General features: G+C 40.8%; 1 protein-coding gene across 3 annotated transcripts in view; it reads left to right on the top strand.

Annotated features, from left to right (window-relative positions):
* BVES (blood vessel epicardial substance) overlaps positions 1-23754 on the top strand; it is a 123256-nt gene that overhangs the window by 83051 nt on the left and 16451 nt on the right. For all 3 annotated transcript variants that reach the window (XM_040428811.1, XM_040428812.1, XM_040428813.1), the window contains exons 6-7: positions 8345-8512; positions 21711-21852. In XM_040428811.1, the coding sequence (XP_040284745.1) occupies positions 8345-8512; positions 21711-21852 (310 nt within the window). The remainder of the gene's footprint in view (positions 1-8344; positions 8513-21710; positions 21853-23754) is intronic.

The raw sequence follows: 23754 nt of genomic DNA, 5'->3' as shown, positions 1-23754 counted from the left end.
ATTGAAAAAATAAAAAAGTTATGACTCTGGGAAGGCAGGGAGTGCAAAACGAAAACGCAAAAATGAAAAAACCTCAGAGGTAGAAAGGATTAAACGAAAACAATCCTGCAGTTTTCGCAACTGAGCCTAATAATAGGCGCCACTTCTTAAGGTTGATTTACATGGGACGATTCTGCAGCCAATTATCGGGAAGGAAGTGTTTCTTCCCAACAGTCGGCTGCTCGATCAGTGAAGGAGATCTTACAGAATCATGGTTTCTGAGCAGCAGATCACTGTTTAGACAGCAGGATCTGCTGCCCAGAAACCATGATCGGTAGTGCCTGAATTAACAAAAGGATCATCCGAAGAACGAGCATTTTGCTCGTTCATCGGGTGATCGACGGCACATTTATAGGGGCAGATTGTCAGGAACGACCGTTTGCAGGAACGGTTGTTCCCGATAATCTGAACAATTATTGGCTTGTGTAAATGCAGCTTTAGTCTGTACAGATTACTTTACTGCAGTTACCTGCTTTTCTGTCATTGTAATCCTGCCTGTAATGATATCACCTCTGTGCATAGAAAACACAACATCCTCCATTCACAACAGGTGATTGTCAAAGCTTATCTATTCCTTGTACAATGACCTCTGCACAGATCACACAGCATGCCTTCAAAATGCTCCCATAGAAGTCAATAGAGTCAGCTCCTGGTTATTGTGTCTGTGACCCATGTATCTGGCGTAAAGGTATTATTACACTTACAGATCAGCCAGGCGGCTGCTTGCTAGAGGAGGAGACTGCTGCTGTTACATGCAGCGATCTCCTCTTCAATATAGGGATGAGCGATCGTTAATGCCATCACTCGTTCCTATACTTGTCTTTGTTTGCTGTCAGCAGACCAGGATTTGTATATATGTTAAAAGATCCGATTACCCGATGAACGATGGAACTATAATGACTGATTAGGGAGGTCAAACCGAGGTGAAGGTCTGCGCTCCAGATTACCAAAGGTAAGGCATGATTCAGGAGGTGGGTAATCTAAAATTTAACATTTATTGATAATGCAGATAAAAAATAATTCCTAAATAAAGTGTGCAATAACAAACCTTGGGATAGAACAGATGAATGTACACTGGCTGACAGCCTAGGTGTCCATCCCAAATGAAGGATACATATAAACACAAAAAATAGTGCACGGCGGCACCAGAAACCAGTTGTCCTACCGGTACCGTGAGACAGGAAACGGAACGTTCACCCTTGACAATGCTCCTATGGCAGCTTCTTCATGAATGTTGAAAAAATGAAAAAGATGATGTCAGGCAGTGATACACAAGAGTGTAGGGTCCCTGTATAGGCCCTATGGCTGACTAGCAAGCAAGACCCTAATTCTAAGATATGGGTAGCAGCCTCACCACAGGGCACTCGTCCTTACAAGGACGACCCCGTCCGGAACCTGTCCCTGAAGATAAGACTAGATGTCCCTAAAAGGATCTAGAAAAAAAGCTCCCTACACGCATGTTTCACTGCCTGCAAACAGATGTGTATATACCGCAAGCAGTTCATCAGGGGAGATAGAGAAAAGAACACCAGGGATAAGTATAAGGTAAGTACTCAATCCCTAGAGACCAGCCTGAACAAAATTCGTCAGCCAGTGATGGAGGTTTGCCCAGATGGTGGACATCTCCTGGGGCAGTCTCTATAGATGGAGAGACTATGGATATGCAGCTAAATGATGCGCAGAAAGCTACAACTGGGACGCCAACTATACTGGCGTGCCAGCCACTTTTAAATAGTTTACCTACTTGCCGCCTTCGCCGCCCACAGTATAGTCAGGCCAATGGGCGCATCCGTGCGAGTCGCAATATAGCAGTCCTATTCTCGTCCATAAAACGGACAAGAATAGGACAAGTTAATTTTTTTTGCGGGTCTGCAGAATGGGCATACACATGGGTGCGGACCAAAAATAAGTTTGTGTACGCCCTTAGATGGTCAGAAGGTCTTACCGGAATTGGTGGGTTTGGCCGACATTTAACCCCTTAAGGACTGGGCTCATTTTCACCTTCAGGACCAGGCAATTTTTTGCAAATCTGACATGTCACTTTAAAACGCTTTGACTTATCCAGGCCATTCTGAGATTGTTTTTTCGTCACATATTGTACTTCATGATACTAGTAAAATGGAGTAAAAAAAAAATAATTTTTATTTATAGAAAAAATATTAAATTTGCCCAAAATTTTGAAAAATTTGCAAATTTCCAAGTTTCAATTTCTCAACTTCTATAATACATATTAATACCTACAAAAATAGTTATTACTTTACATTTCACATATGTCTACTTCATGTTTAGATCATTTTGGGAATGACATTTTATTTTTAGGGACGTTACAAGGCTTAGAAGTTTAGAAGTAAATCTTGAAATTTCTCAGAGATTTTCAAAAAATAGCTTTTTAAGAACCAGTTCAGGTCTGAAGTCACTTTGTGAAGCTTACATAATAGAAACCACCCAAAAATGACCCCATCTAAGAAACTACACCCCTCAAGGTATTCAAAACTGATTTTACAAACGTCGTTAACCCTTTAGGTGTTCCACAAGAATTAATGGAAAATAGAGATACAATTTCAAAATTTCACTTTTTTGGCAGATTTTCCATTTTAATATTTTTTTTTCCAGTTACAAAGCAAGGGTTAACAGCCAAACAAAACTCAATATTTATGGCCCTGATTCTGTAGTTTACAGAAACACCCCATATGTGGTGGTAAAATGCTGTACGGGCACACGGCAGGGCGCAGAAGGAAAGGAATCCCATACGGTTTTTAGAAGGCAGATTTTGCTAGACACCATGTCCCATTTGAAGCCCCCTTGATGCACCCCTAGAGTAGAAACTCCAAAAAAGTGACCGCATTTTAGAAACTACAGGATAGGGTGGAAGTTTTGTTGGTACTAGTTTAGGGTACATGTGATTTTTGGTTGCTCTATATTACACTTTTTGTGAGGCAAGGTAACAAGAAATAGCTATTTTGGCACAGTTTTTTTATTATTTACAACATTCATCTGACAGGTTAGATTATGTGGTATTTTTATAGAGCAGGTTGTCACGGACGCGGCGATACCTAATATGTATACAATTTTTTTATTTATGTAAGTTTTACACAATGATTTCATTTTTGAAAAAAAAAAAATCATGCTTTAGTGTCTCCATATTCTGAGAGCCATAGTTTTTTCAGTTTTTGGGCGATTATCTTATGTAGGGTCTCATTTTTTGCGGGATGAGATGACGGTTTGATTGGCACTATTTTGGGGTGCATATGACTTTTTGATCGCTTGCTATTACACTTTTTGTGATGTAAGGTAACAAAAAATTGTTTATTTAGCACAGTTTTTATTTTTTATAGAGCCGGTCAATACGGACGCGGAGATACCTAAGGGTACTTTCACACTTGCGGCAGGACGGATCCGACAGGCTGTTCACCATGCCGGATCCGTCATTCCGCTATTTCGCCGTGCCGCCGGACCGCCGCTCTGTCCACATTGACTATAATGGGGATGGGGGCGGAGCCCCGGCGGTTCACGGCGAGAGCCGCCAGACTAAAAAGTCGGACATGCAGGACTTTTAGTCCGGCGGCCTTTCGCCGTGCTGCGCCGGAGCTCCGCCCCCCCCCCATACCCATTATAGTCAATGGGGATGGAGCGGCGGTCCGGCAGCACGGCGAAATAGCGGAAGGACGGATCCGACATGGTGAACAGCCTGTCAGATCCGTCCTGCCGCAAGTGTGAAAGTAGCCTAATATGTATACTTTTTTTTTAATTTATTTAAGTTTTACACAATAACAGCTTTTTTTTTAAAAACTAAAATTGTTTTAGTGTCTCCATATTCTGAGCCATAGTTTTTTTATTTTTGGGGCGATTGTCTCAGGTAGGGGCTCATTTTTTGCAGGATGAGGTGACGGTTAGATTGGTACTATTTTGGTGGGCGTACGCCTTTTTGATCGCTTGCTGTTGTACTTTTTGTGATGAAAGGTGTCAAACAAAATTGTTTATTTAGCACAGTTTTTATTTTTTACGGTGTTCATCTGAGGCGTTAGGTCATGTGATATGTTTATAGAGCTGGTCGATACGGACACGACGATACCTAATATGTCTTTATGTCTTTTCCCTATTTTTTTTTACTTTATTTTTGGAAAAGGACGCTTTTTTTTTTTTTTTACTTGAAACTTTTAATTTTTTTTGTAAAACTTTAATTTTATTAACTTTTTTCTTTTCACTTTATTATTTGTCCCACTCTGGGACTTCAACATTACAGGGTCTGATCCCTGTTTCAATGCAGCACGATACATCTGTATTGTGCTGTATTGAACTGTTAGGCCCCTTTCACACGAGCGAGTTTTCCGCGCGGATGCGTTGCGGGAGGTGAACGCACAGCATCCGCACGGAATCCTGACCCATTTATTTCTATGGGGCTGTTCACATGAGCGGTGATTTTCACGTTGCGTGAAAATCGCAGCATGCTCCTCTTTGTGCGTTTTTCACTTAACGCAAGCCCCATAGAAATGAATGAGGTTGCGTGAAAATCGCAAGCATCCGCAAGCAAGAGCGGATGCGGTGCGATTTTGACGCATGGTTGCTAGGAGACGATCGGGATGGAGACCCGATCATTATTATTTTCCCTTATAACATGGTAAGGGAAAATAATAGCATTCTGAATACAGAATGCTAAGTAAAACAGCGCTGGAGGGGTTAAAAAAAATATATATATCATTTAACTCACCTTAGTCCACTTGTTCGCGATGCCGGCATCTCCTTCTGTCCCCTTTACTGAATAGGACCTGTGGTGAGCATTAATTATAGGTAAATGACCTTTGATGACGTCACTTCGGTCATCACATGGTACGTCACATGATCTTTTACCATGGTGAATCACCATGGTAAAAGATCATGTGACGTACCATGTGATGACCGGAGTGATGTCATCAAAGGTCCTTTACCTATAATTAATGCTCACCACAGGTCCTATTCAGTAAAGGGGACAGAAGGAGATGCCGGCATCGCGAACAAGTGGACTAAGGTAAGTTAAATGATATATATATTTTTTTTTAACCCCTCCAGCGCTGTTTTACTTAGCATTCTGTATTCAGAATGCTATTATTTTCCCTTATAACCATGTTATAAGGGAAAATAATACAATCTACAGAACACCGATCCCAAACCCGAACTTCTGTGAAGAAGTTTGGGTTTGGGTACCAAACATGTGCGATTTTTCTCACGCGAGTGCAAAACGCATTACAATGTTTTGCACTCGCGCGGAAAAATCGCGGGTGTTCCCGCAACGCACCCGTACATTTTCCCGCAACGCCCGTGTGAAAGAGGCCTTAGTGTCTTACACTGTAAGACGCTAACAGTTGCCTAGGAGACCCAGCCTGGGGGCTGGGCCTCTTGTCTCTGTACATGCCAGGCCCCAAGCCTTGGAATGGCTTGGGGCTGCCATGGCAACCATCGAGTCACCACCACAGCAGCGCAGGGACCGATGGATGAGGTGAGGGAGCGCAAACCTCCCATATGCCGCGGTCAGCGCTGACCGCGGCATATTAGGGGTTAATCCCCCGACATCGGCATCATCACCAATGCTGGTGGATGCAGCAGGCATCCGGCTGCCAGTAAGGCCTCTTTCACACGGGCGTTGCGGGAAAAGGTCCAGGTGCGTTGCGGGAACACCAGCGATTTTTCCGCGCAAGTGCAAAACATTGTAATGCGTTTTGCACTCGCATGAGAAAAATCGTGCATGTTTGGTACCCGAACTTCTTCACAGAAGTTCGGGCTTGGGATCGGTGTTCTGTAGATTGTATTATTTTCCCTTATAACATGGTTATAAGGGAAAATAATAGCATTCTGAATACAGAATGCTTAGTAGGTGATCAATTGAGGGTTAAAAAATAAATAAATAATTAACTCACCTTCTCCTCTTGTTCGCGTAGTTCCCGGTCTCTTCTTTACTTCTTTAATGATGAGCTGTGGACTAAAGGACCTTTGGTGACGTCAGATCACATGCTCCAATCACATGGTCCATCACCGTGGTGATGGACCATGTGATTGGAGCATGTGATCTGACGTCACCACAGGTCCTAGCCGGTAGTTCATCATTAAAGAAGTAAAGAAGAGACCGGGAACTACGCGAACAAGAGGAGAAGGTGAGTTAATTATTTTTTTTTTTTTTAACCCTCAATTGATCACCTACTAAGCATTCTGTATTCAGAATGCTATTATTTTCCCTTATAACCATGTTATAAGGGAAAATAATACAGTGAATAGACTGTCACCTAGCAACCATGCGTGAAAATCGCACCGCATCCGCACTTGCTTGCAGATGCTTGCGATTTTCACGCAACCCCATTCACTTCTATGGGGCCTGCGTTGCGTGAAAAACGCTGAATATAGAGCATGCTGTGATTTTCACGCAATGCACAAGTGATGCGTGAAAATCACCGCTCATGTGAACAGCCCCATAGAAATGAATGGGTCGGTATTCAGTGCGGGTGCAATGCTTTCACCTCACGCATCGCATCCGCGCGGAATACTCGCCCGTGTGAAAGGGGCCTAACAGCCGGATCTCTGCCTCTGATCGCGGGACCGCACGTGGGAGAAGGGAAGGATCGCAGGACGAGAATGCTTGTCCTCTAGCGCTAAGTGCCGTCGATTTAGGACGAGCATTCTCGTCCTGGGTCGTTAAGGTGTTAACAAATGTGTATGGCCAACTTAAAAGACCAGCAGCATAAAATAAATAGCATTAGCACTCTGCAACCAGCACTCCGCCCTGGCCAAAGCGTAATAAGCCACTCACCACGTCAAGGTCGCCTCTATGAGTGGTCCCTAACACTAGTTCCTACCTGTTTATGGGCCATGACAGCCACACAAAGTCCAGAGAGCGCAGGCACAGCATGAACGCCAGGCACACTCTGCTTTTAACCCCGTCCGGTGCCGTTACAGCTTTCATCGGATCCAGGGATGCAAGTACCAACATGCATGCTGAGCCCACTATATACTTCTCCTGGAGCCAAATGGCTACTGGTAGGCCCTGTAGAAGTAGACTCAGTTTTATACTGACTTTAAAACCAGCCTCCAGGGCAGACTAGCTGGTCAGGTGTGCATGACTGACCAGCTAGTCTGCCCTGGAGGCTGGTTTTAAAGTCAGCACTCCGCCCTGCCTCATTCAACATCCAGCATGGAGGCAGGGCGGAGTGCTGGTTGCAGAGTGCTATTGCATTTGTGTTCTTTTCTTTGTATATGTATTTCGCCATAGCGATGTGCACCTGCATATAGGGTTGTGCTGACTGAATCCCCCACATTTTTTCTTTGTAGTATAAAATAAATAGCGTTTGCTTCTAGCATACTTGATAAAGCTATGATGCCACATCCACATTTCTTAGTTTCAGACAGAGCAATGTTATTGTTACCTAATACACACTTCCAAAAATCTCATTCCACTGTACACATGTCCAGAATGCTACGTGTTCATGACGTGCTGAGAGCTGTAGTTATATGCCAGCTATACAGAGCTATAACTTTTTTGTTTTTTCATCAATGTACTTGTATGAGGTCATATTTTTTGCAGGACAAGTTATAGTTTTTAATGCACCATTTTGGGTACATGTAATGATAGATTAAAGCCAGTTGTTTAGCTAAAACTCCCTTTGTTTACGTCAGTAAAAAGTCGTATTAGTGGTCACTAAGGGGTTAAACATAATTTTAAGGAGTAAAAAGTGTAGTCTAGAAAAGATGCATCAAGGGTGCATCTGTCTCTGTATACAGGCTGCGCTGTACATTATATATTGTAGCTGTCACGTTTCCTCAGACCTGGAGACTCACTGTAGGATCCAGTATACTGGGGCAGATTTATCAATGTATTTATTCTAATTTCTGGCATAAATACAAAAAAAAAGTATGGTATTTGGGTTGAATGCCATATTTGCAAAGCCTCTGCTATACTTTTTCCCTATACGTATTGATGTGCTAGGATTATTTTTTTTTTTATATTGTAGACTGTGAAAATTAGATAGAAGAAATGAACATCTTCTGAAATTTCTGCTTAGGAACTTGAGGAGATAAAAATGTGGCAGTTAATATAGTCAAATACACAGGCAAAATTAATAATAGCATCTAAAGTGTGTCATTGTGAGCACCCAAGTCAGTACATGATTTCTGTAGGGGGTCAAAATTATGAGAAGGCCCCACTGTAGTAAAGAGAAATGGTGTTCAAAAGGAAGAAAACCTCAATCACTCGGAAACATCTTCTTCACATGGGAAAATCATTTAATATCAAAAACCTATGTAGGAAAAATGTTAAACTTTAACCACTTTTTTGCATTCTTAGGTTACGATAACTGCAGATGACAACTGTGTCTACCTGTGCTGGTCTCGGGAAAGGCTAACGTATTTCCTGGAAGCTGAACCTTTCTTGTATGAAATATTCAAATATTTAATTGGTAAAGACATCACGAACAAGCTGTACTCTTTAAATGACCCAACATTAAGTGACAAGGTATGGACTATATGTTTCAGTGTACTGATCTTGAAATTTGAATATTTGTATTAGTTTATACCACAGTATATAGCATACTTATGTTTTTTTCCCCAGAAAATACATTTGTCAGCTATCATGAAGATAGGTTATCAACTTATGATTGATGGGGGTTCTATAAAGTCTATGGGACTGATAAATAATCTTTATTTATATAGCGCCAACATATTCTGCAGCGAGAGTTCAAAGAAATCCAGTTTTCCCAATCCTTCTCTCCCCTGAAATCAGCTGTCAGGGCAGATTTGGGAACTCTCCACACACATTAGATTGTCGGCCAGTCCCACCGAAAGTGACGGTTTCAGCCGACAATACAATAATGTATATGGGAGCCTAAAGTCTTCTGTTATTTGTCAGGTGCTTTTGGCCTTGGACATTTCTGTTGGCTGATCAACCTCCCAAAAACTGACTGGACATGTAAATTGTCTGCCAGCACCTCTGGTGCTGTTTATCTTTGGATAAAGAAGGGACTATACAACCATCCATGTTTCCCCAGGTGAGAAGGGTGTTCGGTATTCACCATGAACGTGAGATATTTTGTGAATCCCAACAAAATTGGTGACAATGAAAAAAATATTCTATCCATTAAGTACAGTATACACAAGACATGATTATTTAAAATGTATTCTTTACTGTTAAAAACAGCTCCAACGTTTACTGTAATTTGATGTTCTATAAATTCTAAGATATGTTTCCATAGCTTGGGATCTCTTCATAGTTTTTAGCTCATTGTATTAAACAGTGATGTTCCAAAAATAGCAGTACATCTAAAAAAGCAATTCAAGCATAAAATCATTGTAATAACTTTTTTTTCCATAAATCCAAATACACTGGAAATACTACACCTTCAATTCCACATCAAAACTGTAACAAAATTTATCCAGTTTGTGTTAACCCTTAATAGAAAGTAAAGAAAAATTATTATTAGGCTATTAAAAAAAAGCTATGGCAAATTTCACTTTACTTTGAATTAGACAATGGGGGCATATTGCAAGGATATGCCCCCATTGTCTGATAGGTGCGGGTCCTACCTCTGGAACCCGCACCTACAAGGAGAACAGAGCGGAGAAACTTGAGGAGGGCACACTGAGCATGCGCAGCCGCCCTTCATTCATTTCTATGGAGCCGCTGAAAATAGCCGAGTGCTGGCTCGGCTATTTCCGTCGGCCCTATAGAAATGAATGGGAGCGGTGGCCACGCATGCGCGGTGCGCTCCCATTCACTTCAGTGGGAGAGGCGGGGAGCTGCGCCTGGTGGTGGACGGACCCCGGGAAACCCGGGGTCCTCCAGCTACTACTCTCCCCGGCTCCGTTCTCCTTGTAGGTGCAGGTCCCAGAGGTGGGACCCACACCTATCAGACAATGGGGGCATAGCCTAGCGATATGCCCCCATTGTCTAAGATGGGATAACCCCTTTAAGTATTCCGATTTAGTATTCATTGTTTCTGAGAACTGCTTGACATCTGTGTTGCCTGGAGTCAAGTTCTGGCACTTCTTATCAGGTATTCCACTCCAGAACAATTGGACTACATTCGACAGTGCTTCTGCATTTTTTTAGTTTTGTCTCATAAACCGCATTTTTAAGTCACCCCACAAGTTCTCTATTGGATTGAGGTCAGGGGATTGGGCTGATTACTCTATTACCTCAACCCTGGTTGTCGGTAACCAAGATGTTGTTCTCTTACTTGTGTGTTTTGGTCCATTGTCATGTTGAAACACCAAAGTTATTTCTTCAGCATAGGCAACATGATCTCCTCAAGTGTATTGATATATTCAAATTGATCCATGATTCCTAGTATGTGATAAATAGGCCCAACACCATGGTATGAGAAACATTCCCATATCATGATTTTTGCACCAAAATGCTTTACTGTTTTTACATTGTACTGTGGCTTTAATTCAGTGGTCGGGCGTTGTCTGACATACTGTCTGCAGCCACTAGACCAGGCATCCTCAAACTGCGGCCCTCCAGCTGTTGCAAAACTACAACTCCCAGCATGCCCGAACAGCCTACAGGTATCAGCCTACAGCAGGGCATTGTGGGAGTTGTAGTTTTACAACCGCTGGAGAGCCGCAGTTTGAGGATGCCTGCACTAGACCCAAAAAGAATAATTTGGATTTCATCAGTCCAAAAAAAGGTTGCACCATTTCTCTTTGGGCCAGACAATGTGTTTCTTAGCAGATATTAACCTATTCATTACTTGTATTTTTCTAACAATGGGACTTTGCGGAGAGTTCTTGCTGGTTACTTGGCTTCACTTATTCATCTTCTGATTGTAGCAGTACTCACTGGTAACTTTAGATCTTCTTTAATCTTTCTGAAGGTGATAATTGGCTGAGCCTTTGCCTTTTTGGTTATTTTTCGATCCATTTGAATAGTAGTTCACCGTGTCCTTCCGAGTCTTTCAGGTTTTGGTTGCCACTTCAAGGCACTTTAGATCACTTTAGCTGAGCCTATAAACTGCTGCACTTCTCTATATGTTTTCCCCTCTCCAATCAACTTTTTAATCAAAGTATGTTCTTCATCTGAACAATGTCTGGAACAACCCATTTTTTTCCAGTATATCAGAAGGAAATGCGCTATAACCAACAAGTGCAACATTTGCCACCCTCGTGCTTTAAATAAGGGCCAAAATTTACACCTGTGATTCCCATTTACTCTTCACCCATTTACTCCTCACTGCTATTATTTTGAACCAGCTTGTTTCCTTTTAAGGGGTTGTGTCACTTCAGTAAATGGCATTTATCATGCAAAGTTAATACTATATTGTGATTGTCCATATTGCCTCCGTTGCTGACAATTCATTTTTCCATCACATTATACACTGCTCATTATACCCTGCTCCGCTGCGGCGTGAATACGAGATGGCCTGGACAGGAGCTGCTGCGCATGCATGACTATGTGCTCTCCCACTGTCTCTGGCGCAGAGAGGCTGGCGCTTTTTCCTATAGTGTGCAAGCACGCCCACCGCTGCTGGAAAGTTGCAGTGTATAAAGTGATGAAAAAATGAATCAAGCCAGCACAGGAAGCAATATGGACAATCAGAATACATTAGTACAAGTAAGTGCCTTGTATTAAATTTGATTACATGATAAATGCCATTTGCTGAAGTGAGACAACCCCTTTAATGATTCAATTACTCAGAATAAGTGCCATGCATGTCCTAATTGTTGGGTCTGTTTTTTTTCTATTACTCTACTACACTTAAAAGAAAATTATTTCCTATGTAGAAATGTCACTTCTACCAAAAACTGTGATTTATCAGTTTAATAATGTTGGCCTGCTATTTTTTTTAACACTACTGTATCTGCTAAAATAAACATGAGCATATGAATAAAAAAAACATTTATGAATCATTCTATGAGTTAAAACAGATTCCTCTACATACTTTGATTACTGACGACACAGTAATAGCAATCTTTACTCTTGGGAGCATCAACACTTGCTGTAAAGCAAAAGTGGTGGTACAAAAACATGATATAGCCTGAGATAGTAACTACTGTTGCATAAATGCTGTGACACAGTGAAGGGTATGGTCTGGGAAAACAGGTATTTTCCTCCCAGTGTGTGCTGCTGGGCTGATTTGCAGCCAGGTGGGGTCAAACACCGGACTGGATTTTAAGTGCCGGTCTGGGTTTTGATAGCACCTAGCTGTCCTTAAAAGACAGTTGGGCTCAGCAGCAAAGTGTGTGTGTGCTGGCATCTGAGGCTTCTGGAGGGCTGAGACCCGTGTTTAGGGGAAACAGGCCCCTAAAAGCCTGCTATGGACTGCTGGAGATAGAACTGCCAACAAGGTGATTTTTGCTATGTGAACTTTCTATTTAGTGTGAACTAACACCAAGACTGCAAAGTGACGTTTTGTTTTTGCCTTATGTGTGAATAAACAGGGAATTTTGATTTAAGAACTGGTAATTTGCCTATGTACTGCGTCCGCATACCCTATCTACCAGAGCGAATCCCCACAATGCACATAATTGTAATGCAAGTAGAATTTGCTGCCAGAATCCATTACATGGTTCCCAATGCATTATGTTTGCAAACAGCTTTGACTATAATATTGTATATCTAGCCAATGCATTTCTATAACTGTGTATATACTAGGAGATGTACTTCATATGCAAGCAAAGGGGCACAAACTAGCTTTTCCTAACTACAGTCGCATGCAAAAGTTTGCAAGTTGAAGATGTAATGATCTCCAAAAGGAATAAAGTTAAAGATGAAACACACTTTTCAACATTTTAAGCAATATCAATCTATTTTGGTTTTGTGCATTTTAGAGTGAAACAAGGAAAAGACTACCTTGCAAAAGTATGAGAACCCAAGCAGTTTTGAGTGCTCAGATAACATTGACCGAGGTCTCAGACCTTAAAGGGATTCTGTCATGACATTTTAGGCCTATAACCTAAACATATGTCCAGGTCCGTCCAAATAGCATGAATCCGAAACTGTACCTATTAAATGTGCCTGTGGCTCTATTAGCACATAAAACAGGTTTTTATAACCTGTCATTCACCTACCTAAGGTGCCCAAGGGGACGTCGCTTCATACATGGTGCCCGGCTGCAGCCATCTCCGTCTGGTGCCCAGCACCGCCTTCCTCACCTCAGCCCCGCCTGCGCAATCGTCCAATTCTCAGGTTATGCCTAGTGCGCACGCGCGGGATCTGGCAGAGGGACCGGACGATTGCGGAGGCGGGGCTGAGGTGAGGAAGGCGGCGATTTCAACTGGGAAGGCAGCGCTGGGCACCAGACGGAGATGGGTGCAGCCGGGCACCATGTATGAAGCGACGTCCCCTTGGGCACCTTAGGTAGGTGAATGACGGGTTATAAAAACCTGTTTTACGTGCTAATAGAGACACAGGCACATGTAATAAGTACAGTTTCGGATTCATGCTATTTGGACGGACCTGGCCATATGTTTAGGTTATAGGCCTAAAATGTCATGACAGAATCCCTTTAAATAGCCTGTTGGAGTTAAGGCTTGTTCACAATCCTCGTTAGGAAAGGCCAGGTGATGCAAATTTTCAAACCTTTATAAATACTTAAACCAGCAGCCATGGGTTCTTCTAAGCAGCTGCCTAACACTCTGAAAATGGTTGAGGCCCGCAAAGCAGGAAAAGGCGATAAGGAGATAGCAAAGAGTTTTCAGGTTGCCATTTTCTCAGTTCGAAATGTAATTAAGAAATGGAAGTTAACAGGAACAGTGAGGTCAAGAAAGGGTCTGCAAATCAGACCCCTCAGATTTAGCAGACTCTGGAGTTGTGGTACATGGTTCTACTGTTTAGCAACACCTGCACAAATATGGCCTTCTTGGAAGAATCATAACAAGAAAACCTCTCCTGCATCCTCACCACAAAATTAGCATCAGAAGTTTGCCAAAGAACATCTAAACAAGCCTAATGCCTAATGCATTTTGAAAACAAGTCCTGTGGACCGATGAGGTTAAAATAGAACTCTTTGGCCACAATGAGCCCTTTTCTTTTTTGTTATTTTCATAATGTAAAAGATGAAAAAAAGAAGAGAAAAAAAGTTTTTTTCTTAAAATACAAAGGGAATGTGTAATCTTTAACTTCATGCCATTAGGGGATAATTTAATGTTCAACTTGCTTAACTGCTCACAATAACAGTAATTTTGACCGAGGGGCCCCAGACTTTTGCATGCCACTGTAATTGATTGAATACTAGTGCCCTCTTCAGTTTTGACCCCTGTTTTCACTGATTTACTTGCAGAGTGATACTGTCAAAAAGCACACAGTGGTATAGTTTGTAGTATAGTATTGAAGTACTATGCATATTTTAGATTCAATGTTATTTCATCCTCATACAAGGATGATACAAAGCCCTATTTTTTTTTTTTTTTAAGCTTAAACGGGTTCTCTAGGAATTTAGAAAATAAAAATACTTAAATATTACTTTATTGTAAATATATTCCCCAATACCTTTCATTAGTTATAATGGCTCATTTTGTTTAGGGAGCAATCATTAGGAGAAACAATATGGTCGCCGTCCTATTAATACAGACAAAATCTGTCCTAATCACACAGGAGGACAAGTAACTTCCGAGCACTGAGGTAATGAGCTGCCTCATCCTCCTCTCCTACTTGTCAGGGGTTATGATCCTGAATACAGATGATAAGATCTTCAGCTGAATCTCTGTAGCAGTGGAGTCCATGAGGAGACATGATGTATAGAGAAGACGGACAGGACAGACGGTGATAATGGAGACTGCAGACAAGTGCTGCTGCTCACTATCCACATCACCCCCACCCTCCTCTCTGTACTTAATGCCTCCTCATGAACTCCATTTCTACAGAAATTTAGCTGTAGATCATATTAAAATGTATTCAGGATCATAGAAGAAGATGAGGCAGCTCTTTGGCTCACTGCTCTGAAGTCACTTGTCCTCCTGTGTGATTAGGACAGGTTCTGTGTGAACTAATAGGATGGCGGCCATTTTATTTTTCCTAATTTCTCCCTAGACAAAACGAGCCATTATAACTAATGAAAGGTATTCAGGAATATCTTTATAATAAAGTAATATTTAAGTATTTTAATTTTCCTAATTTCCAGAGAACCCCTTTAATATGAGTTGATAAAGGGGTTTTCCTGGAGTTCAGTATGTATGGCCTATCAGGATAGGTAATCAATGTCTGATTGGTGGGGTGCAACTCCTAGCATCCCCGCCAATCAGCTGTTTAAAGAGGGGAGCGCCATGACTTCCTTGGAGCACACCAAAAGCGCTGTAAATTCCATAGTGGCCGTGCTTGAGATTGCATCCCAGGATCATTAAAGGGAACCTGTCACCGGGATTTTGTGTATAGAGCTGAGGACATGGGTTGCTAGATGGCCGCTAGCACATCCGCAATATCCAGTCCCCATAGCTCTGTGTGCTTTTATTGTGCAAAAAACCCGATTTGATACATATGCAAATTAACCTGAGATGAGTCCTGTCCCTGACTCATCTCAGGGACAGGACTCATCTCAGGTTAATTTGCATATAACATAGTAACATAGTACATAAGGCCGAAAAAAGACATGTGTCCATCCAGTTCGGCCTGTCATCCTACAAGTTGATCCAGAGGAAGGCAAAAAAAAACCCTGTGAGGTAGAAGCCAATTTTCCTCACTTTAGGGGAATAAAAAATTCCTTCCCGACTCCAATCAGGCAATCAGAATAACTCCCTGGATCAACGACCCCTCTCTAGTAGCTATAGCCTGTAATATTATTACACTCCAGAAATACATCCAGGCCCCTCTTGAATTCCTTTATTGTACTCACCATCACCACCTCCTCAGGCAGAGAGTTCCATAGTCTCACTGCTCTTACCGTAAAGAACCCTTTTCTATGTTTGTGTACAAACCTTCTTTCCTCCAAACGCAGAGGATGTCCCCTCGTCACAGTCACAGTCACAGTCCTGGGGATAAATAGATGATGGGATAGATCTCTGTACTGCCCCCTGATATATTTATACATAGTAATTAGATCTCCCCTCAGTCGTCTTTTTTCTAACGTGAATAACCCTAATTTTGATAATCTTTCAGGGTACTGTAGTTGCCCCATTCCAGTTATTACTTTAGTTGCCCTCCTCTGGACCCTCTCCAGCTCTGCTATGTCTGCCTTGTTTACAGGAGCCCAGAACTGTACACAGTACTCCATGTGTGGTCTGACCAGTGATTTGTAAAGTAGTAGGAATATGTTCTCATCACGGGCATCTATGCCCCTTTTGATGCAACCCATTATCTTATTGGCCTTGGCAGCCGCTGCCTGACACTGTTTTTTGCAGCTTAGTTTGCTGTTTATTAAAATTCCTAGATCCTTTTCCATGTCAGTGTTACCGAGTGTTTTACCATTTAGTATGTACGGGTGACTTGCATTATTCCTTCCCATGTGCATAACTTTACATTTCTCAGTGTTAAACCTCATCTGCCACTTATCTGCCCAAGCCTCCAATCTATCCAGATCCCTCTGTAGTAGTATACTGTCCTCTTCAGTGTTAATTACTTTACACAGTTTAGTGTCATCTGCGAAAATTGATATTTTACTATGCAAGCCTTCTACAAGATCATTAATAAATATATTGAAGAGAATAGGGCCCAATACTGACCCCTGAGGTACTCCACTAGTGACAGTGACCCAATCTGAGTATGTACCGTTAATAACCACCCTCTGTTTTCTATCATTGAGCCAGTTACTTACCCACTTACAGACGTTTTCTCCGAGTCCGAGCATTCTCATTTTATATACTAACCTTTTATGAGGTACAGTGTCAAACTGAGGTATATGTATCAAACTGTTTTTTTTACACAATAAAAGCACACAGAGCTATGGGGACTGGATATTGCAGATGTGCTACTGGCCATCTAGCAACTCATGTCCTCAGCTCTATACACAAAATCCCGGTGACAGGTTCCCTTTAAGTTGAATAGGTCTGAGCTGCAGATAGACCATGTGACCAATGAGCGTGATGTCACTGGCCTAGGAAGAGGTGACAGTGCTCACTGGAGTCCCACAGCCTCTTCAAACAAACATTTGACAGCGGTGCCAGGAGTCAGACCCTCACCGATCAGATATTGATGACCTATCCTGAAGATAAGCCATTAGTATTGCACTCCCAGAAAACCCTTTTAATGTTGCTGAGGTGCTACCTGAAAAAAATTATCTGAAACAGTGAGACATAGCATTTCACAAGACTACTGGTAGTAGCGCCACAAGCTACAACTAATCCAATAGACAAGACAGAGGCTAAATTGGAAGTTCAAGCCAGAGATCAGACTGAAGAGAAGAACCAATGGCATCAAATACAAGAGAGCATACAAGAAGCAGAGTATAGAAACAAATCACCTGTTATGTGATTCTTTTAACCAATCAGACAACAAATAATGAACTTTCCTTACTTTGTGATTGGTTAAAGTGTCACATGACAAGAACTGGCACTACCAGTTTCACTGGTTGTCCTTTAAATAAAGTCCCTGATTTATCATGTCTTCACTCTAAAATTCTGGCTTCAAAAAGTCACAAAATATGGCTTTTGTGGCTCTTTGCACTCACTTGCGCAAAAAGTTTGTGACTTTTTGTATTTTTACACCACTCACTCCAGGTTTGCAATGTGGGTGTGGTTAGTTATGTCACTCCAGATTTATCATCGAGACTTTTTTTTTAACAAGGATGAGACAAATTTATGAAACGTGACATTTGATAAATGTGGCATAAAGTGCGCCATCACAGACTCAACCAAAACTGACTTCAAATATTCCCCTCATGATAAATTCCCCCCATAATTTCCATTGCCTTTAAATGAAAATGTGGTGAACACATTGCCAAGTAGAGCAATGTATAGCAGGTCACCAAAGTATTATTTAGAGGACTAGTATACCCCACAATTTTTATAATTTAAGTCTGAGATGCTGAGGACCAGAAATTTACAGACGCAATATCCAAAAGACCACCTCTTTTAAGGAGACCACCCCTTTAACTAGAACAGATTTCCTATGACAGGTTATTACTTCCACCAAATACCATGCATACTGGCCATCTTCCTTGAGAGAACCACCCCTCTAGAAGTTAAAGGGGTTCTCCGGAAATTAAGAAAATAAAAATACTTGTTTGCTCTAGGGAGCAATCATTAGGAGAAATAAAATGGCCACTGTCCTATTAGTACACACAGAACCTGTCCTAATCACACAGGAGGACAAGTTACTTCACAGCACTGAGCTAAAAAGCTGCCTCATCCTCCTATCTGCTCTGCTTGTCAGGGATTATGATCCTGAATACAGCTGATAAGATGTTCAGCTTAATCTCTGTAAGCATGGAGGTCATGAGGAGACATGAAGTACAGAGGGGAGGGTGTGGATAATGAGCAGCAGCTATTATATGCAGTCTCCATTAGCACAGCCCACAGTCTGTCCTGTCAATCCTGTCTGTACTTCATGTCTCCTCATGAACTCCATTCCTACCGAGATTCAGCTGAAGATCTTATCATCTGTATTCAGGATCATAACCCCTGACAGGTAGAGCAAAGATGGGGCAGCTCTTTAGCTCAGTGATGTGAAGTAACTTGTCCTCCTGTGTGATTAGGACAGATTTTGTTTGTATTAACAGGACGGCGGACATTTTGTTTCTCCCTAGACAACATGAGCCATTATAAATAATTAAAGGTATTTGGGAATTTATTTATTATAAAGTAATATTTGAGTATTTTAATTTTCTTAATTCCCGGAGAACCCCTTTAATGCAATTCTGGGTGGTTGTCTCTAAAAAGTTTCATAGTATACCATACCAGTAATATAAATAAATAAATACAAAAAAAACACCAAAAGTGACCCTATTGCCAAGACTGAGTGTACCAATGTATATTGTGGCTAAGTGGGGGGCCAACTTGAGTAAATAACCTGGTACAAGCTCCCGCAAAGAAAAAAACAACTGAAGAAAAATTGGAGCTTACAAAGTACCGATATAAAATGTTATATTTTATTGAAAAATTGATATGTAAAAGGATATACCATTAAAAAGGGGGGAAAAGTGCCAGAAAAAGACACCATCCCAGTAATACATGAGGAACAATAAATGTATCACATATATAAATAAATATATCATGTGCAAAAGTTACTAGTAATAGTAATATGGTACAAATACATAAGAAATAAAAAATCGGATGAATCTTCTATCTACAAGAATCATGAACATAAATCAAATCAAGGATACTGGCAATGGAGAGTATATAGAATTATATCCCATACAAGTATTAGCCATGAATCCAAGAGAATACAATGTCAGAAAGACTCACCTACCTCACCAGGATGGCGTGCCTTCGTCCGGGGGTAACGCCATCGCTGTGAGATCAGATATTTATATCCCCTATCCACCAATAGGATGCATGATGATTTCAATCACCTGAATGTATAATGACTACACAGCGGGCGAATACCCGCACCGCGCCCTCCTCCCATCCGGCGTCACGCCGCCACGCCCACAAGCACATGACAAAGTCATGTGATGGGGCTGCCTCAGCGTAAAGGCGCACAGATGGGAGGTGCCGGGCGCAGCGCCGCGTGCCCACATCACAGGAGAGAGATAGATAAGGATACTTTTACTGGTCCCATATAACATTGGCATAAAATAAGACAATCCCAGTCAATCATTATTAATCCACAAAAAATTTGATTGTGTATATTCTATATACAGTCAGGTCCATAAATATTGGGACATCGACACAATTCTAACATTTTTGGCTTTATACACCACCACAATGGATTTGAAATGAAACAAGATGTGCTTTAACTGCAGACTGTAAGCTTTAATTTGAGGGTATTTACATCCAAATCATGTGAACTGTGTAGGAATTACAACAGTTTGCATATGTGCCTCCAATCTGTTGCTGTCAACTCTCAAGATGAGATCCAGAGAGCAGTCACTATCAGTGAAGCAAGCCATCATTAGGCTAAAAAAAAAAAAAAAAAAAACCCATCAGAGATATAGCAAAAACATTAGGCGTGACCAAAACAACTGTTTGGAACATTCTTAAAAAGAAGAAACGCATCGGTGAGCTCAGCAACACCAGAAGACCACGGAAAACAACTGTGGTGGATGACTGAAGAATTCATTTACTGGTGAAGAAAACACCCTTCACAAAAGTTGGCCAGATCAAGAACACTCTCCAGGAGGTAGGTGTATGTGTGTCAAAGTCAACAATCAAGAGAAGACTTCACCAGAGTGAATACAGAGGATTCACCACAAGATGTAAACCATTAGTGAGCCTCAAAAACAGGAAGGCCAGATTAGAGTTTGCCAAACGACATCTAAAAAAGCCTTCACAGTTCTGGAACAACATCCTATGGACAGATGAGACCAAGATCAACTTGTACCAGAGTGATGGGAAGAGAAGAGTATGGAGAAGGAAAGGAACTGCTCATGATCCTAAGCATACCACCTCATCAGTGAAGCTTGGTGGTGGTAGTGTCATGGTGTGGGCATGTGTGGCTGCCAATGGAACTGGTTCTCTTGTATTTATTGATGATGTGACTGCTGACAAAAGCAGCAGGATGAATTCTGAAGTGTTTCGGGCAATATTATCTGCTCATATTCAGCCAAATGCTTCAGAACGCATTGGACAGCGCTTCACAGTGCAGATGGACAATGACCCAAAGCATACTGCAAAAGCAACCAAAGAGTTTTTTAAGGGAAAGAAGTGGAATGTTATGCAATGGCCAAGTCAATCACCTGACCTGAATCCGATTGAGCATGCATTTCACTTACTGAAGACAAAACTGAAGAGAAAATGCCCCAAGAACAAGCAGGAACTGAAGACAGTTGCAGTAGAGGCCTGGCAGAGCCTCACCAGGGATGAAACCCAGCATCTGGTGATGTCTATGCGTTCCAGACTTCATGCTGTAATTGACTGCAAAGGATTTGCAACCAAGTATTAAAAAGTGAAAGTTTGATTTATGATTATTATTCTGTCCCATTACTTTTGGTCCCTTAACAAGTGGGAGGCACATACACAAACTGTTGTAATTCCTACACCGTTCACCTGATTTGGATGTAAATACCCTCAAATTAAAGCTGACAGTCTGCAGTTAAAGCACATCTTGTTCGTTTCATTTCAAATCCATTGTGGTGGTGTATAGAGCCAAAAATGTTAGAATTGTGTCGATGTCCCAATATTTATGGACCTGACTGTACATAAACCAGTGCAGTAAGTGCATAACCATGTGTGCGAAAAAAAAGGGGGTATGTGAAAACCTAATGGGGCCGGTGTATTAGTGACACAAAAAATACATGATAAAAGAGATGATAATGAGTGAATAAAAATTAATAAAAAAATCTGTGAATGTGTGCCATGAACGACTGTGATGCAATATAAATTGAATAGTGTGTGTAATAAGAAAAATGTAAAAAAATAAAATTAGGATGTGACAGTGTGCGGGAGCAAAATGATGAGTTGTGAGAAACCATACTAATATACATACTGGGTAGTTGAATTATGCATGATACCGCACTAAAAGGTGGCTTTATTCTGTATATTGCAGTTATGGAATAAAAACATGGTTGACTATACATTTTAATTTCTTTATTGAATACTCACTAAGAATGATAGTAACCATATATAGTTTTTGTAAACAGAGCTGACACACAGTATAAGTAATAGAAAACCTTTTCTACTTTTAGGTGGCAAAGAAAATTGATCGTCAGCCTAGTCTCTGCTCCCAGCTGTCTGTCATGCAAATGAGAAACAGCATGGCCAGCACAAGTGACAGTGAAGATGGTTTGCATAACTTTCTACGAGGAACATCAACGGCTTCTACTCTGAGTAAGTGCCACAGTAGAACAAAAATCTTCATCTGTCTTCATGTTTGTGAACAGATGGCAACTGCCCATTGTAAGGGTTATTAAGCAGCTTGATGGACATAGCTAGGTTCTGAATTGGGTGGAAGCAGATAATGCTATGAATGCTGCTTTGTGACCCATGATGAATACATTTATAGGACATATACAACATATTCTTATAGAGGGATATAGTAGCATTCTGATTGTGCAGCTGTGGCTAAATGAGCTCTTTTGTGACTACATACAGTGTATTCATGGCAGCATGGCATATGGAACATTTTATGGTTTGCTTAATTCTTCAATCTTGAATGGCACTAACCTTCTATATGAGACAAATCCAACAGGAAAGTTCTTTTAGAGGAAAAATAGACCTTTTTTCATATCATTGAGCCAAACTTGGCCCTACAGTATATTTGCTTAACCCCTTAAGGACCGGGCCATTTTTCACCTTAAGGACCAGTCCATTTTTTGCAAATCTGACATGTGTCACTTTATGTGGTGATCACTTTAAAACGCTTTTACTTATCCATGCCATTCTTGATTGTTTTCTCATCACATATTGTATTTAATGACAGTGGTAAAATTGAGTAAAATTTTTTTTTTTTTTATTTATAAAAATATTCAAAATTTACAAAAAATTTGGAAAAATTTAGCAAATTTCAATTTCTCTACTTTTATAATAGATAGTAATACCTTCAAAAATAGTAATTACTTTACATTCCCCATATGTCTACTTGTTTGGTTCATTTTGTGAATGCCATTTTATTTTTTGGGGACGTTAGAAGGCTCAGAAGTTTAGAAGCAAATCTTGAAATTTTTCAGAAAATTTCTAAAACCCACTTTTTCAGGACCAGTTCAGGTCTGAAGTCACTTTGTGAGGCTTACATAATAGAAACCAGCCAAAAATGACCCTATTTTAGAAACTACACCCCTCAAGGTATTCAAAACTGATTTTACAAACGTCGTTAACCCTTTAGGTGTTCCACAAGAATTAATGTAAAATAGAGATAAAATTTCCCTTTTTTGGCAGATTTTCCATTTGAATCAATTCTTTCCATTTTCAAAGCAAGGGTTAACAGCCAAACAAAACTCAATATTTATTGCCCTGATTCTGTAGTTTACAGAAACACCCCATATGTGTTTTTAAACTCCTGTACGGGCACACGGCAGGGCACAGAAGGAAAAGAACGCCATACGGTTTTTGGAAGGCAGATTTTGCTGGACTGGTTTTTTAACACCATGTCCCATTTGAAGCCCCCCTGATGCACCCCTAGAGTAGAAACTCCAAAAAAGTGACCCCATTTCGGAAACTACGGGATAAGGTGGCAGTTTTGTTGGTACTATTTTAGGGTACATATGATTTTTGGTTGCTCTATATTACACTTTTTGTGAGGCAAGGTAACAAGAAATAGCTGTTTTGGCACCGTTTTTATTTTTTGTTATTTACAACATTCATCTGACAGGTTAGATTATGTGGTATTTTTATAGAGCAGGTTGTCATGGATGCGACAATACCAAATATGACAACATTTTTTGCTTGTTTGTTTCAGTTTTACATAACAAAGCATTTTTTTTTAAAAATATGATATTTTTAGTGTCTCCACATTCTGAAAGCCGTAGTTTTATTTATTTTTTGTGCGACTGTCTTGTGTAGGGGCTCATTTTTTTGGGATGAGATGACGGTTTGATTAGTACTATTTTGTGGTGCGTATGACTTTTTGATCGCTTGCTACACTTCTTTTTTTTTTTACAGTGTTCACCTGAGCGGTTAGGTCATGTGATATTTTTATAGAGCAGGTTCTTATGGACACGGCGATACCTAGTATGTCATATTTTTTTTTTATTTATGTAAGTTTTACATAATGATTTCATTTTTTAAACAGAA

Source organism: Bufo bufo, chromosome 4 (genome assembly GCF_905171765.1).
Source record: "Bufo bufo chromosome 4, aBufBuf1.1, whole genome shotgun sequence".
Taxonomy (NCBI): Eukaryota; Metazoa; Chordata; class Amphibia; order Anura; family Bufonidae; genus Bufo; species Bufo bufo.
This window is presented reverse-complemented; position numbering and strand designations above follow the sequence as displayed.